A 20,485-nucleotide genomic window follows, 5' to 3' on the forward strand; every position below is an offset into this window, starting at 1 on the left:
GACACTAAATATATCACTTGTTTGAGGACGTGACGTGACGGTTTCACAAGGAGTACAAACTCAAAACTTGACGCATTAAAAATTAAAAACTAATCTGAAGGGCATAATTTTTTTAACTAAGCATACACATCGAACATGCATATATGTCAGTACATTGTTTGCCCTCGATCGACAACAGTTGTCGCGCGCGAAGAGGTAATTCCGCCTTACATGTGCGAGCTATCAATTTCATTTTCAAGTGACAACACACCACACAGCTGAAGTGAAATCAAACAATTAAAAAATTGCAGACTTACGGAGGTCTCGCTGGGAGACTGAGGTTGGTTTTTCTTTGTTGGACTCTCTGGCTGTAAATTATAAATAAAGAAAGCAACCTCATTCACAGCTGATATTGATGCCTGTCGTGACCTTTCTTGCTAGCTCACGATCGAACGCTTGATCAAAATCTACTACTACCTGTTCGTTGTCTTTTTTCTTATCACGCCAGCGTTTAAACATCTTGAATTTCCTTCAGTAAACGTTGAAGTAATGAGAAATTCAAAACTTATTTGTTAATAGTTGGAAATTGGGTAAAAATTGGTACATAATTGGTAGCGGTACCTTTTGGACACTTGATCTCAAATAGTTACTACCATTATTATACAAAACCGCTGATCAACATATTTGAAGGCGGCTTGTTTTCGGGGGCAACCTGCCCCTTGAAATTGTGAAAGACACTTCATACGACCGTATTTTGTGGTTGAATCGTCAATTTTATGGCGCAGATTTTGTCTTTTTTGCCATCTTGGTTGTCTTATTGACAATTCATCTTTACGTAGTGCAAGTATTTCTCAATTTTTCGCTGTTTTGGTGGTAGAATGGTCGATGTAATGTAGGTAACTTGGTCATACAATCCAACTCGGCCGAACCGGCAAACGTACGGGTCTTTGAACATTCGGGATTTTCAATTTTTGGCGTGTGTGAAGTTCCCGGACGTGGATTTCATCAAAGCTCGAAATTCGAAATTATTTTTGTTTTGGCTCACCGGAAGTAAAACAGAAAATAGATGGAAGTAGGTGGAACTAACGGTCAAAACGAGTTAAGTGGAGTTTCACTGCAGCACGAAGCGACTTGTACAGTAGACGCCAAGGCCCTTGAAGAAAATGGCGGAGATCTCGCCTTTGCTTCTACGTTTTCGCCAGATGGCCCCGTTACCGCTCTTGCCGAACTATGTAAGTAGGTTTTCATTGCTCTTAAATATTCGGCATTATTGCAATATGAAATTCTTAAAGATGGTAAAGTTATTTTAAAGACCTGGAAAGTCGGTTAAAAGTCGAAAGAAGGCTATCGTCCGCTCTTCCTCGGGTCACCCAACGAGTGCGGGATTTGTCCCGTGATAATTGCACAAAAATTAATTACCATCTAAAAAAAAACCTTGACATTTTGAGATCGTTTCTGATGTTATAACCATTACTCTGAAAAAGACTTATCTTTGCTGCTTATTGGTTTGTTTTCTCGATATTTAGGGTTTCTGAGTTTATTGGCGACACGACTTTTTGTCGTAGGGCAATTTTCAATTGAGCGTCCGAAGTTATCCAAGATTGCTTGTTGTGTTTTTGTTTTGGTTTTTTTTTATTTTTACTCCGTCTTGTGATTGGCTCAGGGAACTCCTACCACTCTCTAAACCAATCAGATGCAATATACTTTAAGAAAATTTCGAAACGATGAGTGCGATGTGGGTTTTTAATTGAGCTTAATTTATAACCAGCAGAATTCACAGGGTTTCGCTAAAAGCAGGCCCGTGGCCCACGGCCCGCAACGCCCCACTGGCCTGGTAGCCCGAAGGCCCAGCGGCCCACAACGGCCTGAGGCCCGGTGGCCCAGTCCTGATTTTCCACAGTTTTTTTGTTCAGCAGTAAATCTGCGCGCATGCACAGATCAACAGTGAGTGTTTGTTGTATTTTGTTCAGATAAAAACGTTTTGATTCTCTGTTCATTAGTCTCTTTACAGAAACCGATAGCACAACAGAGGACTTTTATTATCGAACGATGAAAGTTATTTTCAAACCATACTTTGAAAGTGAAAATATCATAAGTAATGCAAGATATGAACTGCGAATCTTTTTTATACAGAGACATGTCGATCTATTTACAGGTACTCCACCCCAAAAGGAAAGTGTGTTCTCAAACATTGCTTTCCAGTGAGGAAAGTACCGTATTTAGTCGAATACGGTAAGCGCCCTGGGCACTTATTAAATTTTTGGTCCTCAAGGGCGGTGGGCCCTTATTCGAGGCTGGGCACTTCTTAAATTTGCACCATTTTTAGCAAGTAGCAGAATTTTAACTGCTCATTGAAAGTGTTTGTAAATTACTAAGGAAACTCTGTGTTCGGGTAAGTCTCTTAGTGGTACTTACTCAATTGCAATCTCATTGTCACTAAGGTCAATAAACGAACTCTGCTTCTCAGTCAGGTGACCGATTGATTTGCCGACATTGCGCTGTCGGACGTCGAGGAGGCAGCTCCTTATTCGAGGTTGGGTGAAGTAATACGGTACATTATTTCGGGTGTGAAAGGAGTACTTTTTGATCTCGGCGAAAAGTGAAAAAATCAAACCCTGCCATCATGAAATTCAAATTTGTTGTTTGTGTTGTGCTTCAATTTTAGCCTTGGTTCATCTTTTCTTTTCTTTTGTTGTTATGATATTTTCACTTTCAAACTATGCTTTAAGAATAACTTACATCATTCAATAATGAAAGTTCTCTATTGTGCTATCGGTTTCTGTAAAGAGACTAATGAACAGAGAATCAAAACGTTTTTTTCTGAACAACATGCAACAAACAGAAACAAGGATTCAAATGAATAAATGGTAAATGAATTCAAGCTCACTGTCGTCCATTTTGCACACCCAAACCCAATGAGATCTGTGCATGCGCGTGGATTTACTGTGGGACAAAAAAACTGTGGAAAATCAGGACTGGGCCTCCGGGTTGCAGGCCGCTGTGCCTTCAGGCTGCCAGGCCGCTGGGCCGTCACGGGCCACTGGGCCGCGGGCCTGCTTTTAGCAAAACCCAAATTCACAAGTCATTTCCGTATAACCCCATACTTCGTTATGCATACAATTCTTCGCTAAAAGAAAGCAGAGGCAAAACAACAGATTACCTTTGGGATTACGGCTTTGTTTTTAACTGGTATGGGCTTATATGCAGAAATCTTTTCTCGGAATTTTCCTTGAATTGCAAAATAATATAAGAATAGGAAAAAAGGATAACAGCAATAATATTATTTGTTTTTATCCTGAGCCCAAAATAGGAGAAACAGTATCACTTAAAGCCTTGTTTTCAACTCGCCATTCCACACTTAAAATAACTCGCTTCAGAATGTGAGTTTTCATTCAATTATGGGATTCTACATACAATTGAACCTCAATTTTTCAGACCTTGATTATCTGGATTTCTCAATTACCCGGACTTTTTCTCTGGTCCCAATTTTTTCATGAATATTGATTAGTAATGATCAAGATCCATAGCCATATTCCTTTTAAAACTACAGCATTGGAAAGTGAAGTAAAGGCGATGTTCTTCTTTCAGACAAATTGACTTACTTCAACATTTTAGACCAATGTAAGAAAATTTTCTCTTCATTTTAATTGTTAATACATGCTTGTAGGACAGTGAAGATGTAGACCATATCTTTTTCAAAACAATTTGTTAGTGTTTTGTTTTAGACTTAAACAGCACTTTCTTAATTTAATCAGTTTTTGTTCCTCATTAAAATTCACATTCTCGATTATCCAGACCCTCAATTATCAAGACCCTCAATCATCCAGACTATTTTGTACAGCCCCAACATTAGTCTGGATAACTGAGGTCCAACTGTAGTTATAATACTTATTCATCATGATTTACAGCTGGAGTAAAGCGGAAAAACCCTGATCAAACAGATGACCAAGTTAATAAGCATGTACGCCTTGACCCTGAGAGTTCAGATGGGTTTGCTGACTTGGCAACTCTTGTTAGTATGTCCTCCTCAGTTTCACTGGCTGTTTCTCAGGTAAAATTTAACTTTTGATAATAAAAATTAACGGTAAAAAAACTACGACGTTTCGAAGTCTGCATGACCTCATTATCAAGTAAAATGTTAAAACTGATGTAAAATTGTAGCTCAGAGATTATATACAAATATAATAAATATAAAATTGTAGCTCTCTGAGCTACAATTTTACATCAGTTTTAACATTTTACTTGATAATGAGGTCATGCAGACTTCGAAACGTCGTAGTTTTTTACCGTTAATTTTTATTATCAAATGTATTTCTAAACATTCTCTGATTAAAATTTAACTTTAATGTATTTTCAAGCTCTTTTAACCCATTAACTCCTATAAAGGGGATTGTTTATTCTCTCCTTCCTGTAAATTACAAACAAAAAATGGGGGCTAAATCAAGAAAACAACTTCTGCCTGATAGTTTTGAGTAGTCTCATTACCTATTTGCTGGATGAAGTATGGATTTTGTCGGGAGAAGTGACATATTAATCATTTCTGCGAGTGGGTTAGTTGATTAATTGTTGAATTGAAATAAGAAAAAATTCTATCACTAACAGTTTTCTGGGGGTCTGAAAGGCAAGCAGGTATGTTTTCCAGTAGATAGTTCTCTTCCCTTAATTGTTCAGGAAGCCGAAGAGAGGTGCCACTAAAAAAGTAAGCAAACTGATCTGTTTCCATTACATGGAAATCTTCATGATCTTAACTTTGTATAATCCTCTCCATGCATGCATGTGCAAGAATGTTTTCATTATTTCTTAATTCTGCCAATTAGAAGCACACTGATCAAGTTTTTCATTCTACCCACATGTGGGAACAACATAAAGGAAATTAATTAATATTCAATTTTTTTTTTTTTTTATCAGGAAGTAGCCTCTCAGACATTCACTAATGCCACCATTGACAATACTGGTCAGCTCACCACTCTCTCAGCTCAGGAAGCAGCAAATGCAAGGTTAACATTGTCTGCAGCTGTTGCAGCACTCGCTGCAGGTCAGATTCCACAAGAATCATCAATCATTCCAGCTTCCCAGTCAGTTGTTGTCAGTGACAACAACAACTCAGTCAATCAAGCATGGTTTACTACTAAAGAAGACAAAGATAACCTTCATGGCAAAGGTTAGAAATATTGAGTCACATAGTCATACACATTGAATTTCATATTGTTAGTTTTGGTCAAATCTATTCTCAAGCTTCATTTTCAGTCCGGGTGTGCCTCTTAATTCCAAAATTTCTAAAGTGCCGCAGGACACTTTTTTTTAGCTACTACCCTATGGGGTGATAATTCAGTGCTTGGTTGATTATCAAGAAGAAGTTGATAAAAGCAGGCAAACTGCACATAAATTGTTAAGAAATTGACATTTCAAGCACCTCTTTGGGGCAAAGTGGTACTGATCCTTGCCATCTGATTGGCTCCTACCAGTGCAAATTAATCATAAATTGCTCCATTTCATATCCCAGCCATCGAGACAGCTTGTAATAACTAATTAAAAGCACAACAGTTAGTCAAATTTAAAGGCTTGTTTAAAAAGTGTTATAGAAATCAGTCAAATTGTAGGAAAATGAGAGAGAACTTTAATTTTGCAAACCAGCTCAATATATTATATCAATAAAATATTTGTACAGGATGAAAAAACTTGTATTGGGGGACTGAATTTTGCAACTTTGTGTCATGCAGTTTTGGTCTGAAATATTGTGGTACGATTTCAAATCAGCTGAAATCATGCACAGGATTTTGGACCAGATCTATTTAATTTAATATTATTTATTCAATTTTCCCAGTTGTTGATAATCAACAATAAGACAGATGAACAGTAGATATAACACATTTGACCCGCTACTCATGCATATGTATTTAGGTGTGAAGTGGAGACAGGGAATGTGGTCAAAAGAGGAGAATGATCAGCTTAAAGAAAACATTCTTGAGTACTGCAAGGTAACACAGCTACCAGAAGGTGTACGGTTTGGGACAAGTTTTTAAACATAGTGGTTCTCAAAAATTGCATATTAAGGAGATTCCCACTATCATTCCAACTCTTTTAGCCTTTTGACCACTAACAGTTATAGAAAACCTTTCAGAATCTGTAACACCAAATAACTTGCTGCAAAAGGTCTTCGAAATCAAATTTTAATCACAAAACTTTCACTCAAAACTAAAATCTGAAAACATTTCAGAGATGTTTTTACACAAGGTAAACTGATTTGTATTATAAGTCAAGGTTGCTTAGTTGTCATTAACAAACTTGTCTTGCAATATAAAGAAAATATTCCACACAGAGTGATTAGTTTTTGATTTCTCTTTATGATATCGCCCCTGAATCAAACATATCAAGGTCATGAGAATTAAGGAAATGATCAACAACTGAAAAAACTCTTGACTGTTAAAAAAGTTCATTACCGCACTTTGGGAAATGTGTAGAGAACAGTATGGAGAATATGCAAACTGATGTTAGGGCGTAAAAGGTAAATAAAAGAGGCAATGATTTCCTTGGCTTATTAGGTGTGCACACATTGTACTTGCTTTCCCGTTCACCTTGTGCTCTTTTAGGGTCTTGTGCCATATGATGTTTTTTTATTTATTTATTAGGTCAACAACATCCCTGATCCAAATGTAATCATATTTGAAATGACTAAAGATGATCGAAAGGATTTCTACAGAACAATAGGTACTAAACAATTGTTAGTTATCCATTCTAAAGAAAGCAAGAAGTCATTGTAACTAAAGAACACCATGGACACTTGGATAACTTTTCTTGATGCTATAATAAAAATAACTATCCTAGGTTTGCTCTAAAATTACCGGACGAAGTGACAAAATAATTTTTCCAGTTGTGACAGAAGTTTATAGTAAGGGGTTTCTCGCAAGTTATCGTGAATCACTGGATTTAGTTATAAACAGTTTAGTCTCCTACAACTGAGTGGTGGAGTATCTACAGTACTTATTGATTGGTCTTAAAATAAGTGAGGAGAATTTGCTACCTTTCTATGATCAAGAAATGGACAGATATTCTAGTCTTCTCGGATAAGGATGAATAAACCATAGGCCCCATCTCCTGCAGGGTTAGGGGTAGGAGACATTAATTTCCCACGCATGAGATTACTGTGTGGTGGATGTCCTCCTCTAGGTGGGATGGGTGGGTGTTGGCCCTGAAAAGCCCCTATGGGGAGTGGTCAGTTAACCTATGTATGTATGTATGTATGTATGTATTGGAAGGTCACAGGTTCACCTCTTATTGGAAACATTCAGAGTTCTTCTTCTCCTGTTTCATACACTGAATAACATCTTCTTTCAATTGAACATCACCAGGCTTAAAATTTGCATTTTCATTTACATTTCCATTGCACAGAAGCATTACATATTGACATTCTTTTCCTAGCAATGTGCAGGAAGTTTATCACCATGGACACAACTAAATGGGCTAGCCTACCAAAGGGTCTCCCCTATCATAGCTCAGTGGAAGAATGTGCGAACTACTGATCAAAGGATCGTAGGCTAGACTCCTATTCATTCACTGAATAACATCATCTTTCATTTTTATTTTTATCAGCCAAGGGAATAAGGCGTCCTTTATTTGCTATATACCGTCGTGTTCTACGCATGTATGACAGGCGAAATTACATGGGGAAGTACTCATCAGAAGAAGTGGAGCAACTGAAATCTTTGAAGGAGAAACATGGTAATGACTGGGCTACCATTGGTGCTGCTATGGGGAGGAGTGCATCGTCTGTCAAGGATAGATTCAGGCTTATGAGGGAACACTGTCATTCTGGTAAAAATTCATCATTGGTTTTCTGATTTATTCTGAAAGAAGAAGGCTTAATGAAAAAAAAGGAGAAAGAACTGTAAGGAGACCTCCTTAAAATCACAGAGCCTGTAAAGCTTTGCTGGTTCAGAGTTTTTTTCATGAAAAATATTCACAGACTGGAAATTTTTCTTAAAGCTATGGTAATACAATTTGTGGAATAAACCAGAGAGAGACCTTGGAAGAGCAAGGCTGGGCTCTAAGAAAATCGGAGGGAGCCCAGTGCCCTAAACTGTGAAATCCAGGGTGCCCAGCATATGCTTTTTCTTAAAAAACTAAGATTCCTGAGTCTCCCAAGAGTAATGATAATAATAATGATGAGCTTTATTTAACCAGGGAACACCATTCTGCAGTGTGTTCTCCCAGAAGTCCCTGGTGCCAGGGGCCACCAGGTGCTGCTAGACCACAGCTCTGAAGAGTCAGGGATTGCTCAAAATTCATAGGACTTTTATGAATCAAAATAATCTGAAGACCCCCACTCCACCTCCCTTGGTAAAAAATCAAATCCTGATTTACCCTTCTATATATATGATGTAACTTTCTTCTAAGGTTGTTTTTATTTTACATGATTGTAGAGAATCCAGAACCACTTTAATTTTTTCTTTTTTTTTTTTAACAAAAATTAATGTTTAAGGTAAATGGACGGTGGAGGAAGAGCAAAGACTTTCCAATGCAGTGCATGAACTTAGCAGTGCAACCTCTGGGGATTTCATTACAGCTGGGATATCTTGGGCAGCTGTTGCTGAGAGAGTCGGCACACGATCAGAAAAACAATGCCGTTCCAAGTGGTGAGAATTTTATAGCTAGTTTTTGAGACCTTAATGTCTATTTAAAGCAAAGTAGTCATGTGTCAGACTAAAAAATCCATCCAGTCATCTGAGATAAGTAGATTTCCTGTGGGGGAGGGGACATCCAGTTTTTTTTCCTAGCAGGGGGTGCACTAAGGAATGACATTGCTGGCCAGTAAAATGTGAACTGCTGAGAAGACAAAGTAAGCAGTAAAGCAGATTTTGTATAACATTGAGGTTATGTTAGAGAGCAATAGGTCATCATGGGGGGGGGGGGCATACACCTCCTGCACCTGTCTTCTAGACCCCCCCTGTTTCTTGCCCTAAAAGAAGCCATCCCTACAGGCCAGTTCTATCTTTATCTCTCAGCAGGGCTGAGGTAGTTAATACAGAGTAGATTTTAATTAACAAATGGTAAACACCACAGCGTACACTATTGAGTTATGGATGCACGCGGGAGGTTGCTAAGCACGAAAGAAGTGTAAGAGTCGCGCGAGGCGATAACCGAGAGCGACTCTAGCTTCTTGAGTGCTTAGCAAACCTCCCAAGTACATCCATAACTCAATAGTGTATGCTGTGGTGTTTACCATTTGTTTTATAATATAACATTGATACATTGTAGCTTAAGAGTTCCCTTTTATTTAACAAATCTTACGTGACCAGAAAAAACAAGCGCGCGCAGAAAAATAGTCTTTGCATTTGCTCACGTCAGCAGCGTACACCCATCGGCAAATGGGGGACGCTAAATTGACCAATCAGAGCGCGCCCTTTACTTTGGTTATGTTATAAATTTATTTTTGACCTTGCACAGGTACACAGGGATCAATAGAGCATCATCAGGTTTTCTTCGATTTGAGTTGAATTTGTGTGTTGATATGTTACGTGTCCTTGTGTTTGCTGCTTTGCTCAGGTTAAATTATTTAAATTGGAAAGAAAAAGGAGGACAAGAATGGACAAAACAGGATGAGATACAGCTTATTACCCGGTAAAATATGTTGACAGCACAATTTCTAGACTGACAATCCTAGGGAATGCTTCAATTTCCACTTCCCTGTAAAGAGAAAAATTAGAAGTTCTACCTAACACTTGTGCTCACTAATTAACCATTTTAACACCTGAGTTTGATTTCTCCTGACATCAACCCTGAAATAAAAAATTAAGGTCACGAGAATAAAGGAAATAATCACTAATTAAAGAAGCTCTTGATTGTATAGGAAAATTCATTGCAATACTTCACTAGGAATTCCGCATTAAACTGCACGCGAAAACCGATATCGCGCTTATCGCGAAGCAATGAGTGCGATATCGGTTTTCAAGTGCAATTTAACGCGGAATTCACGAGTCGAGGAATGGATTCTCTCCTTGAATCGCAAAGTTCAATTAAAATAAGAAAAAAAAAGAAAACAGCATTACTTAACGTTATGTATACCTTAATGCGAAACAATATCACTTAGCCTCGTTTTCAACTCGCAGTTCTACGCTAAATACTTCGTTTCGTTAACCAATCAGAATTCGAGATTTTATTCAAAGATGTGATCGTTAAACAAATTTTCCTTGTCAGCACCTTAGGAAATGTACAAAGAACAGTATGGAGAATATGCATACTGATGTTAGGGTGAAAAGGGTTAAACCTGAACTGGGTGTCCAATTTCCTAACTCGCACACCCTGTCCAAAGGATGTCAGTTAGTTGCATGTACATGCCTAGTAAATATTGACTATCACAAAGGGTTTTTTTTAATCAGTGATAGTCCAGGGCTTCAAGCAGGAAGAGTAACAATTTAACCTGTCATTTAACACCTCACAAACTTGAGGTTTTGTGCTTTTTTTTTTTTAGTCATTTAAATCAGTAGCCTGTGTAGCGGACCTACAAGGGAGGACTAAGGGGGGATTTATGCAAGGACAAATTTTGGCTGTTGGGAGTGGGGAGGGACACATTCCAGTGATTGTGCTTCGTACTTACATGAACTCTCGATCCTCCCACGTTTTTTATTCAAGCCACACAAGCTATTTATTTCGTTATCCTACACGTGCATCTTTAACATGGTAAGATGCAAAGCTTCTGCATTGAAGCTCACTGAGTACATTCGTTCTCATAGGATCCACGAAATGAATCTTCAGGATGAGAACGATTTAGATTGGCAAGTGATGGCGAGTAACTGGTCCAGGTTGGGTACTTTTGTAACGTGTTTTATTTTGTAGCTTTTTCACTCTCATCATTAATTGTACTAATTTCGCCCACCTTCATGTTCTTTCTCCTTAAGTGTCCGTTCTCCCCAGTGGCTTAGAAGCAAATGGTGGGCTTTGAAAAAACATGTACCTGATAGTGGTATGGGAACATTTGAAGGTATTTAGTCACAGTAATTGTTTGTTTTTCCCTACTTTGGAGGCTACCATTAGCCAGCGAGCAGGTCTTTACTCTAAGGCCTTGAGCAATCCCAACTGACGAGTGGTCTGCAAGGGGTAGACTTCTCAAAATTCGACTCGTCTCAAATCTTCCCGCGGGCGGGGAAACGCGCGTCGTGGAGCGCTCATGATAATAGGGACCTTAAACAGTCAGGACGGCAACGCCAAGGAAGACTCCGATTAAAAAATGAATTTCTACTCTTAGTTAGAATTTCAAACATGGCTGCAGGAGCTTACTGCCTCATAGGGCGCCACAGCTCAACTTCAGCATGACGTATAAAAGTGGCGTTGAGTTCCAAATGGAAATTAAAATAAAATGCCGTCGCGGTTTCGGTTCGCAGACGACGCAAATTTTGGCGATTTCACGTAGTTGTTTTGCATAGGACGGCTAAGAAATGTACAAAGTTTCAAAACGCACGTGCTGAGCTATTGTTATGCCAATTAGATCTCTTGTTTTTCCACGCCTTCGTTGCCGTTGCCGTCGCCGTCGCGGTTGCTTAAGGTCCCTAATATAGAAATTTAGCGCCGCGTTTTCGTGAAGCGGCAAACGTCAGCTTGCCCTTTCGCGTTTCACATAAAATAGCGCGAACTTTGTTTTTTTTTAGCTTCGCGCGAGCACACGTCATGTTGGCTTTGAAGGCACCTTTGTATGACTCGCAAGGAATCGTTACGGTGGCCAATTTACCATTTCAACTTTGTTGATATATCCAAATTATTTCGTTACCCCCACCGACGCAGACCCAAACAGTTTCTCACAAGGAATAGTTTTAGTGCCCTTTTTCCGGAAATTAACTTCCACTCTGTGAGAGAAAAGTGAACAAAATCTTACGTACGCGGCAAACGCGAAACAGGTTACTTTCAGGTAGAAACGACAAAGCGCAACCGGCAAACGTGAAAAAAATGGCGGGAAAAGCGTGGTCACGTGGTCACTCCAGCGGTTCACGTTTCACGTAAACGTGGTGCTAATTCTATCTAAGAATGAGAGCATGTTCGCAGATAAGGCTGACATATGCTGACAACATTCAAAACCTTGTTTTATTTTTTTCCTCAATTTCAAATCAAGTTGTCTCGTTGACTCCTTCGCGGTCTCTTACTTTTCAAAATAGAATGCCAAACTGCTTCAAGCGCGGAAAAACGTAGGCGTCCAAGTCGCGGTTGGTTATAGTTTTGAATCTGATTAGCGCGAGTTTTTTGGACCAATCACAGCGAAACTAATGCAACCTGGGATTGCTTTCGACCTTTAATTTTGGCGCGATTTTATTAGTTACTTTACGTCACGTAGTGCAAAATCACAGGACAGTTATTATGCAATAACCCTGTCCGCGTCGATATTTGTCCTCCGATTTTTTCCGTAAAAAAGAAATATAGTCAAGACAGAAGTTTCAACTTTTCCGTTCTCCTAATTACATGGAAGGAAACCAAACTCTTTTTTTTTTTTGCTTGCTTGCTTGCGTCCATCACGCGCATTCGCCATCAGATCACCACTGGCTTTTCTACTGTGTTTACGCGCAGTTTAATTGCGATGTGAAAATTAATGGGAGGGTTACAAAATACATAAACCCCGTTCTGACTTGCTGTATGTCGGCTGACAATGTCCGCGGCTGAGAAATTGTCCTCAAAATTTCATATTTGACCTCGAAGCTTCGCTTCTCGGCCAAATATTCATTTTTCAGACAATCTCTCAGCCGCGGACATTATCAGCCGACATACCAGCCACCCGAAGGGGTTTATTTACTAAATAATTCTGTGTTATCTTTTTGGTCCACAGCTACAGTTTCTTTTTTATTCCACAACTACATTCCAACTCTGCAAAACAAAATAGAAAGACAAGAAGCCCGTTTTAAAGGAACCCATGTGCCTCGGGTTTCCTTGGTACCTAGTGCAAGATCAGTTCATGTAAATCCCATCTCGACAGGAACCATTTCAAACTCGGGAATTTCTCACACAATAACAGGTAAAGAAATTTGCTCGACATTTGTAATTATAAAATAACTGAGATGCTATAAGCAACCTGATTGATCAAAACTTTATCGTATATTACATCTGTAAACCCGTGGAAAATTGAATTTTATTCTATAAAAGTGATAGACGTACTTGCCATCGGTTTACCGGCGTAATAAAAACCTTGGGATGTTGGAAGAACACGAGTAAAGTTTGTTAATCACGAACCGGAGGAGAGTAATTTACACACTCTTCCGAGGTGTTTGCCGAACTACCTACGTTGGGTTTATATTACAGTGGTAAACCGATTGAAAGTACGTTCTGTTGCTTAAAGAGCGTGGGCTAGAGAAAAAATTTGAATACCCGAAAGAGGAGATTGAAGAAGCTGGTCATTTTTTTTCCGTTGTCGAGGATGGAAAAACGTCTTAAAAACACGCACGCACGCATGGATTTGTGGACAAAATGTTGGGCGATTATCTTTCATCTTCAAGCTAACGTTGTCGTAAGAGGCAATGAAACTTCATGTGGAATAAAATTTTTCTTCGATTTTCTCCAGTCACAAGTGATGGTACAGTAGCAAGAGAAGATGATACATCCCCCCTCACTTCAAGTCACAGTAGATTCGAAGTGGTACAGGTCAATGCACTCACACCACAAGATATGTTTCACAATGCGTCCGCCGTTCAAGGGACACCGTCGTACATCATTCAAGCGCCTGCAGGACAGACCTACATCATTCAACAGCCGGCTGGAAGTTTAGTGAGGCAGGCGCACACGGGCGAACTTACCGCAGGATCTGACGGAATAGATACCAATCAACATGACCAGGTTATTAAGAATTTTTCGCAGTCCGAGTACTTTCTCGTCCCAGAGCAACTCGTTTTCACTTTCTGTCACGTTTCTCGTATTTCTTCAAGCACGTGACCAAAAGAAGCGAGGATGCTGGGAACGAGAATGAGTCTGAGTCACAAGGCAGTTTTCCTTGGTTGCACAGCGGTGTATTGTCTACGCATATGCAAACATTAAAACCGCAATGAGGCGGCGTAATGCATCATTTGATATACAACAGAGATAGAGAAGAAGTATGACACGCTCTTTTAGAAACCTATACATTTGGAAAAGGCTCAGAACCAACTGACAAATCATCAGAATTTTCGTAGCTAGATAACCTTTGTGTTCGAAAAGTCTTAAATTTTTCCCCTACTTTTGTTTCCTTTTTAAAGGTTTATATGAAATTTGTCAAAAAATCTTGACACAGACTGAATCGAGTACTTATTTTTCAATGCAGGAAGTTGTAACTGTTCTCCAGGCCCATCACGCCGTTCAAACTCTCCCAGAGGTTGGACCCGAGTTTACGCAAGCCATTGTACAAACAGACATTTCCGGTCCTATTACTGCATCGGAATTGACTGATGTAAGCCTCGGTCACACGAAGTTTTCAAAACCTGCAGCCGATTTACAGACATCTGTGGCGTCACAGGACAGTGGTAACCATGAAGCAGTCGACCAGACCAGCCTAGAGGCTGTCCAGACTGTGGACACCCATCAGTTAGGAGACCACCAGAGTCTGGTGCAAGATGAGCTTCAGGTAGAAGCATCCGATGCAAAAGAAGATGGGGGCAAACAGACTGCATTGCCGCATCACCCCTCATCCGATGGAGACGAGGATGGCAATGTAGCCTGCACAAATCAGGCTTTTACCAGTTCCCCATTTCAGGGTAGGTGTTTCTCCACGCGTTCAGAGCTTAATTTGAGATCTAGTTCCCATTTTGCCTTGGATTAATGCAGGCACACCACTTTTTGCATTCCCCTGTCCCCATGGGAGTAAAAGAGTTGACCGCTGACAAATATCAAAGATGCAGTAGTAGCTTCAAATCACTGGATAGTGCAATGTAAACTTAAGCTAATTTTTGTGTGATTTTCAAACTTTTCATGCGCGTGTTTTCATCACTAGGCCCGGCGGCAATCGCTCAGACGTTAGATGGAACACATCTCCCAGACAGACCAGTCGTACACATGCATCAAGTTGGCCCGGGAAACCGAGAAGTCGTCGTCAGCCCTGATCCCCTGGGGGACGTGCACGTCACAGTTATGTCAAACATAGAGCCAAGGCTTGCGGCCACTTTATCTCCGTCACCCGCCATGACAATTTCACAGCATACACTAAGCCGCACTAGCAATGCCAATGAGTTATCTGTAAACGCTTTGGTACCTCAGGTCACGTTACCAGACGAGATACTTCAGTCGCAGTCAGACGAACCCTCCGTTTTATCCCCGACTGAATCGGCCAATGTGATGATGGTTACCGAAAACTCCATGTCCATCACTTCAACTCTTCCTTCTCAAATCCTTCAGTCGCAAAATGATGAGAACACAACCCTGTCCGACCCCACCCCCACGTCTAACAGTACCGTCCCTACTGGATTAACTGTTGGTGGTCCTCTCGGCAATATGGTGACTGTCCAGGGTGCCCTAGGGCATCCAAGTGATATTATGGATGCCAGTGATGTATTACTGCATATTTCTTTGCCTATTTCCAACCCGTCGGTTTCTTCAGAGAAGCAAGATTGTACAACAGAAACTTAGAATTTAAGCGATCAACCTTTTTACTCCCTAGATCCAAAACTCAATTCTTAGCACTGCCTGTCATTCATTTCTTTAATTTTAGTTTGGAGAATTTGGTGGTAGAAATCAAACATCCTCCGGATGATATTTTTTTTCTCCTTTCATTACCGTTCTACGGTGAAAATGTATTTACATTGCAAAGAGAAATTTCATTTTGCTCCACCCTAGGAGCGAGAAGGGTATTAAACCTGTAAGGAAGCTCCTTGAGCGTAGATTCAAGCCTGGAAACTTTCTAATAAGACAATATTTTTACGCAAATGAGCAATTTAAGAGACTTTCCGCGAGAGAACACTAGATTAATTTCTGGTGACTCACAAATTTTTAAATGACCCTTTTCCCTGTACCATCAGTATGTACATATTCTCCACATTGTTCTGTACTAATTTCCTATGGTTATGACAAGGAGATTTTGTGTAGCAATCAAGTGCTTCTAAAGTTGGTGATCAATTCCTTCTTTCTATTGAGGCCAACGTTTGATTCAGTGGTAATACTGAAAGGTGGAATTAAGTAATGGTCCGTATAAGAACTATAGTAAAATCAGCGGGAATCCGGCAGCGAGAGCCGTTTGCCACGATGCCGAGAAAATTACAAAACAACGCTTGGGCTGGATAAACGGAAATAAGCGCCAAATTCAAATCTTTGGTTCGAAATCTTGTAGCACATAGTCTGTTAAAGTTAAAGACGTAAGAGCCGACAATCGTTCATAAACATATATGTATGATGCCGTTAACGTTTTTGAATTTGTATGCGGGGAAAACCAGTTTTGCGAACGATTTCTTCCTTCAGAAAAATATCATCTGTCAAAAGAGGCCTGCTTTTTTTTTCATAAACGTTCATTACTGATCATCAAACGCCATTGGTGCGGTTTGGAAGATTATCTCACCTCAGTTTCTCGAAATCAGACGACATGTCGCGAAACTCGCAACACGTGCGCAAGACCACAGTCTTATTTCTCAGCACTGGTTTGCAAATTGAAATTTGGTTAACCAAGTTATGGCCGATAGGTAACTTTTCTTTAGAGAAGCCCACCCCATTTGGGAAAGTATAAATGAAGTTACTCAAACCCTGATTTCTTATTTTCCTCAGAAAGAGACGCGCGGGATGAAAATGAAAAAGAATTTGGTTTTCCCAAATGGATTGTACAAACTACTAATGTGCACAGTGTATCGAATACAGTACGAGATTCTTAACATCGAAGTACCTAATAGAATCCTCTTGATGTATATTTTTCAGAAACGAAACCTTTTCATGCTGTACGGCAAAAACCCTGCTTCAAATAAGAAAATTGTAGTGGTTGAGCATTTACGGAAGGGAAAAGATTTCCAGTCCATTGCCCGTGAAACGCAAGTGACGCTGGCTACGGCACAGGCAGCCCAAGCTCACTGCTAGAAAAGCGGACGTGACTAATAACGTGTTGCGCAACGTTTTATATTTATAAAGGTTTGTATGGGATGTTATCGGTTTGCCTTAAAAGAGAGAAAAAAATGTCTTGTTTTGAAATAAAATGGGCTTACCTTATTGCTTTGTTGTTTTCTTTGTTGATTCCGAGCGTCTCAGGCCATTTTGAAGCGTTTTCGGCGAGTTAGCGCTATGTTGGTGTTCAACTGCTTAAAGTTTTTCTTTTAGCAGTTGAACACCAACATAGCGCTAACTCGCCGAAGACGCTTCAAAATGGCCTGAGACGCTCGGAATCAACAAATAAAACAACAAAGCAATAAGGTAAGCCCATTTTATTTCAAAACAAGACATTTTTTTCTCTCCTTTAAGGCAAACCGATAACATCCCATACAAACCTTTATAACTATAAAACGTTGCGCAACACGTTGAGAGTCACGTCCGTTTTTCTAGTAGTGAGCTTGGGCTGCCTGTGGCTACGGCGGAAGTTTGTGCTATCGACTCCGCGGTGAATGCACCACTCAGTGAAAACATGCTCGCGCGCATTGCTAGTCACTCTTGGGATAAAAGCGTCAGGGAGCCAGCCGCATGGCGACTCTGAGGCGAATATGTATGTTACCTGCGTTGTTTTCAGATTTGACTCTGGAGTGAAGGTACATGTCATTAACTACTAACACGGAGAAAATATGAAGAATAAGATTCATGAGAAGTTAAGTTGACGATGCTCGTGTTGACTGTTGTTAGGGTGCCCCTCGTACATCTGGGTTTTCAAAGTTAAGCTACGTGGAAACTTCTGATTCATACCGCGGGCCCACTTAGTTGACCTGGGATTGGAACCCCCACTTCCGGTACAGTGGGTGTTGAAGAAGAGATTTCGTGACATGTCTGTTATACGTGACAGAAATCAGCTGGTTAGGTCGTATGACAATTTTATCTTAAAAATTTATTCTTTATGAGTTTTTGAAAGCTCTCTTGGTGAGAGGGAGGATAAATTGTAATCTCAGCGCGTGAACTAACATTTTATTCTAAAACAAAGAGAAGCTTGTATTTTTTCCTCGTTCATTGTTTTATGCGCCCCGGGAAGAAATCTGACCGCTCCGGTTCCGATTGCGCATGACACCCACGTTTTGTAGGTCTCGTGTGCAAGGACCAACGCGTGCACTCTCGTGTGCGTGTTACTCACGTTCTGTAACGCTCTTCAATTAATAAATCGCTTTTTAGTGAGAAGCGTTATTAAAACAAAGTACTCTACATAGTGAATTTCAAATTAGGAATAACGCATCAGAAGACTTATCAACCCTTCAAGCAACGCCAGAAGAGAACTTGAGTCATGCACGTGCACGAGAGCGTCGCATTTTTGTTGTGCGCGTTTCTTGACTTCTCGCACGCGCGTGAGAAGGAACGTCTTTTCTCAAGCTGCGTCGCTATGGTTGGGTTAACAAACCATTTAATCGCATATTATACAACACAAAGCCTTATTAAGAAATCGTATCTATTACTTTCACCTTGAAAACAAACGGATTTATAGGTGAAGTACGACTTTCAGTCGCCATAGTAGCTCAGTGTTGGGAAAAACGAGGGCTGGGTGTGTGACCTTTGGTTGTTATTCCGGTTATTTGAGAACGATTGGAAATCAATCGAACTCTCCTGCTTGCGGTTTGGGTTTTGAAACTTTGAAGTTAATCTCTTGTTCTCGTGTTTCGCTTTACAAGAAATAATACACAAGCAGGTCGACTTCAAGCGCAGGCACAACGAACCGTTTGGTCTCGTTTGAATCCCTGTCATGAATACGATACAGAAAATTAAAAGGAAAAACTTCAAGGAGATTTCAGATTAGAAGTCTCGTATTTAAGGTAAGTACACTCATCAATGCACAAAGTCAGCCTAATTACGTAGACACAGATATTTTGTACTGTCTGATCATGAATTGAGACGGTCTAAGACGGGTGTCTGTTCGCTTTGCAGTAATGCGAAAACGTTATAAAAATATCATTATTTTGCAGGTCAAATTTCGACCAGGATTCTCATCTAATTTCATCAAGACCTCATGAACAAATCTCCGAGGGGAAACATTTCAATTTTTCGAAGTTTGCAATGGGATTACTCTCGAAGAACTCAGCAAGAGAGATTGATTTCGGAGAACAACCCACTGCACTGTTAGACGAGGATCACATTGTTATTGTTCTGACAATAATAACAAGTTTGTTCGCGATTTCCTGTATTGCGCTCTTTTTTTACTACCACTGGAGAGTGAGTCGTTACCTCGTGGAAACACGTATTGGGAGTCAAGGAAATGACTTAATTTATTTATATTATTCAAAGCGTTCATAGAGGAATCATTTACAGAGACCTGCAGGGAGAATATTTTTTGAGCACTTCAACGACTTCAGTGGCCAGTCAAACTTTGTCCCGTTAACTAGATCTATCAGGTGATCAATAGACAGTAATTTTGTGGCTTTTCTTTTCTTATGGAACGCACGTGAATTATACTTTTATGTTCCGTGCATAAACGACCATTACTCTAAAATATTTTGTTGCGCAATGGAGCCATAGTATCTTTTTCCCTGCGGGGTAAACCCGGAGGTCTCCCAAGGGGATTCTACTACCATTAAGACATGGACAAACGAAGTCCCCGTGATTGGTACCCCTGGGGGCCTACCATTGGACTCTTGTGATACGATTTCTTGGCCGGCTGTAAGGGGTAAAATAAGGAGCTGATAAAAATAACATCTCAGCGTCTTTTTGAAAAGGTATTCACATGATTTCGTGCACAATTGGAAATCAAATAAACAAATGATTTTCCCTAAGGCTAAAGAAATTGCACGGGGCGAGAAAAATATGAAGTTTTTCTAAAAATAAAAAATCACGAGGGGTTGTTTACTCCAAATTTCACGAGAAAAATCGTGTGTTTACCCGAGATATTACCGTCCTAGCTAACTTTTGGCCTTTTATGCATGTGCAAGATATAGGCTAAAACTTCTTTGACACGGGAGGTGATAAAGGGAGCTTTGCATTGGCCAGTGTATCTGTTTCCCTTCTTTCTTCGGCTGAGTGATCCACATGATCCGGCGATCCAGTGTTATTGCGATTATTGCACGATCTTTGCATGATCTTGGCCTGATTAAAGGAGCAAGGCTCAATGAGCGAAGCGAAGAGGGGTCTTTCGAAACCAAACAGGTCGCCTCATCTGTCAGGTGGATTTAGGTACGAGGGAAGGGATTCTTCACTGTCACGTTACTTTACGTGCGTTAAGCCCTCAGTCTGATAATCTCACGTGCGTTGTTATGCCCGGCAGGCTTGCATTATGCTGACTTCGTGCACTTGAAATAGAATACAGACAGTTAAGAGTCAGTTTTTGTGTGTGAAAAATCTAGATTGGAGTTTAACGTTAAGTGTTGACTTGAAACTCTGAATACGATATGGAATTTATTTGATTGTTTCATTTGTGTATTTATTTATTTACTTATTTATTTATTTATTTTTCGAAGGGTTGTGGTCGGCACGTGAG

The 20,485-nt window shown here is 40.0% G+C and overlaps 2 protein-coding genes across 4 annotated transcripts in view; one reads left to right on the forward strand and one right to left on the reverse strand.

The window, feature by feature from the left end:
- LOC111339421 (uncharacterized) overlaps positions 1–622 on the reverse strand; it is a 30,979-nt gene extending 30,357 nt beyond the window's left edge. Inside the window, exons 1-3 of the mRNA XM_088759313.1 lie at positions 601–622; positions 457–508; positions 297–347 (exon numbers count right to left, since the gene is read on the reverse strand). Of these exons, the coding sequence (XP_088615439.1) occupies positions 297–347; positions 457–498 (93 nt within the window). The 5' untranslated portion in view covers positions 499–508; positions 601–622. The remainder of the gene's footprint in view (positions 1–296; positions 348–456; positions 509–600) is intronic.
- Positions 623–688: 66 nt separating this feature from the next.
- LOC111339427 (uncharacterized) lies at positions 689–20,419 on the forward strand. 3 transcript variants are annotated; one of them, XM_088759314.1, is made up of 18 exons: positions 691–1,211; positions 3,568–3,600; positions 3,888–4,030; positions 4,888–5,140; positions 5,881–5,957; positions 6,609–6,687; positions 7,570–7,791; positions 8,459–8,612; positions 9,523–9,597; positions 10,710–10,778; positions 10,875–10,957; positions 12,785–12,970; positions 13,514–13,785; positions 14,246–14,675; positions 14,912–17,630; positions 17,722–17,888; positions 18,690–18,830; positions 18,981–20,419. In XM_088759314.1, exons 1-15 carry the CDS (start codon positions 1,046–1,048, stop codon positions 15,541–15,543), a joined length of 2,874 nt encoding a protein of 957 aa, XP_088615440.1. In that variant the 5' UTR covers positions 691–1,045; the 3' UTR covers positions 15,544–17,630; positions 17,722–17,888; positions 18,690–18,830; positions 18,981–20,419. The 3 variants fall into 3 exon arrangements, with proteins under 3 accessions (XP_088615442.1, XP_088615440.1, XP_088615441.1); XM_088759316.1 differs by lacking the exon at positions 3,568–3,600 and having other exon boundaries at positions 689–1,211; XM_088759315.1 differs by lacking the exon at positions 17,722–17,888.
- The last annotated feature ends 66 nt before the right edge of the window (positions 20,420–20,485 follow it).

The sequence above is a fragment of the Stylophora pistillata genome, chromosome 5, assembly GCF_964205215.1.
Source record: "Stylophora pistillata chromosome 5, jaStyPist1.2, whole genome shotgun sequence".
NCBI lineage: Eukaryota > Metazoa > Cnidaria > Anthozoa > Scleractinia > Pocilloporidae > Stylophora > Stylophora pistillata.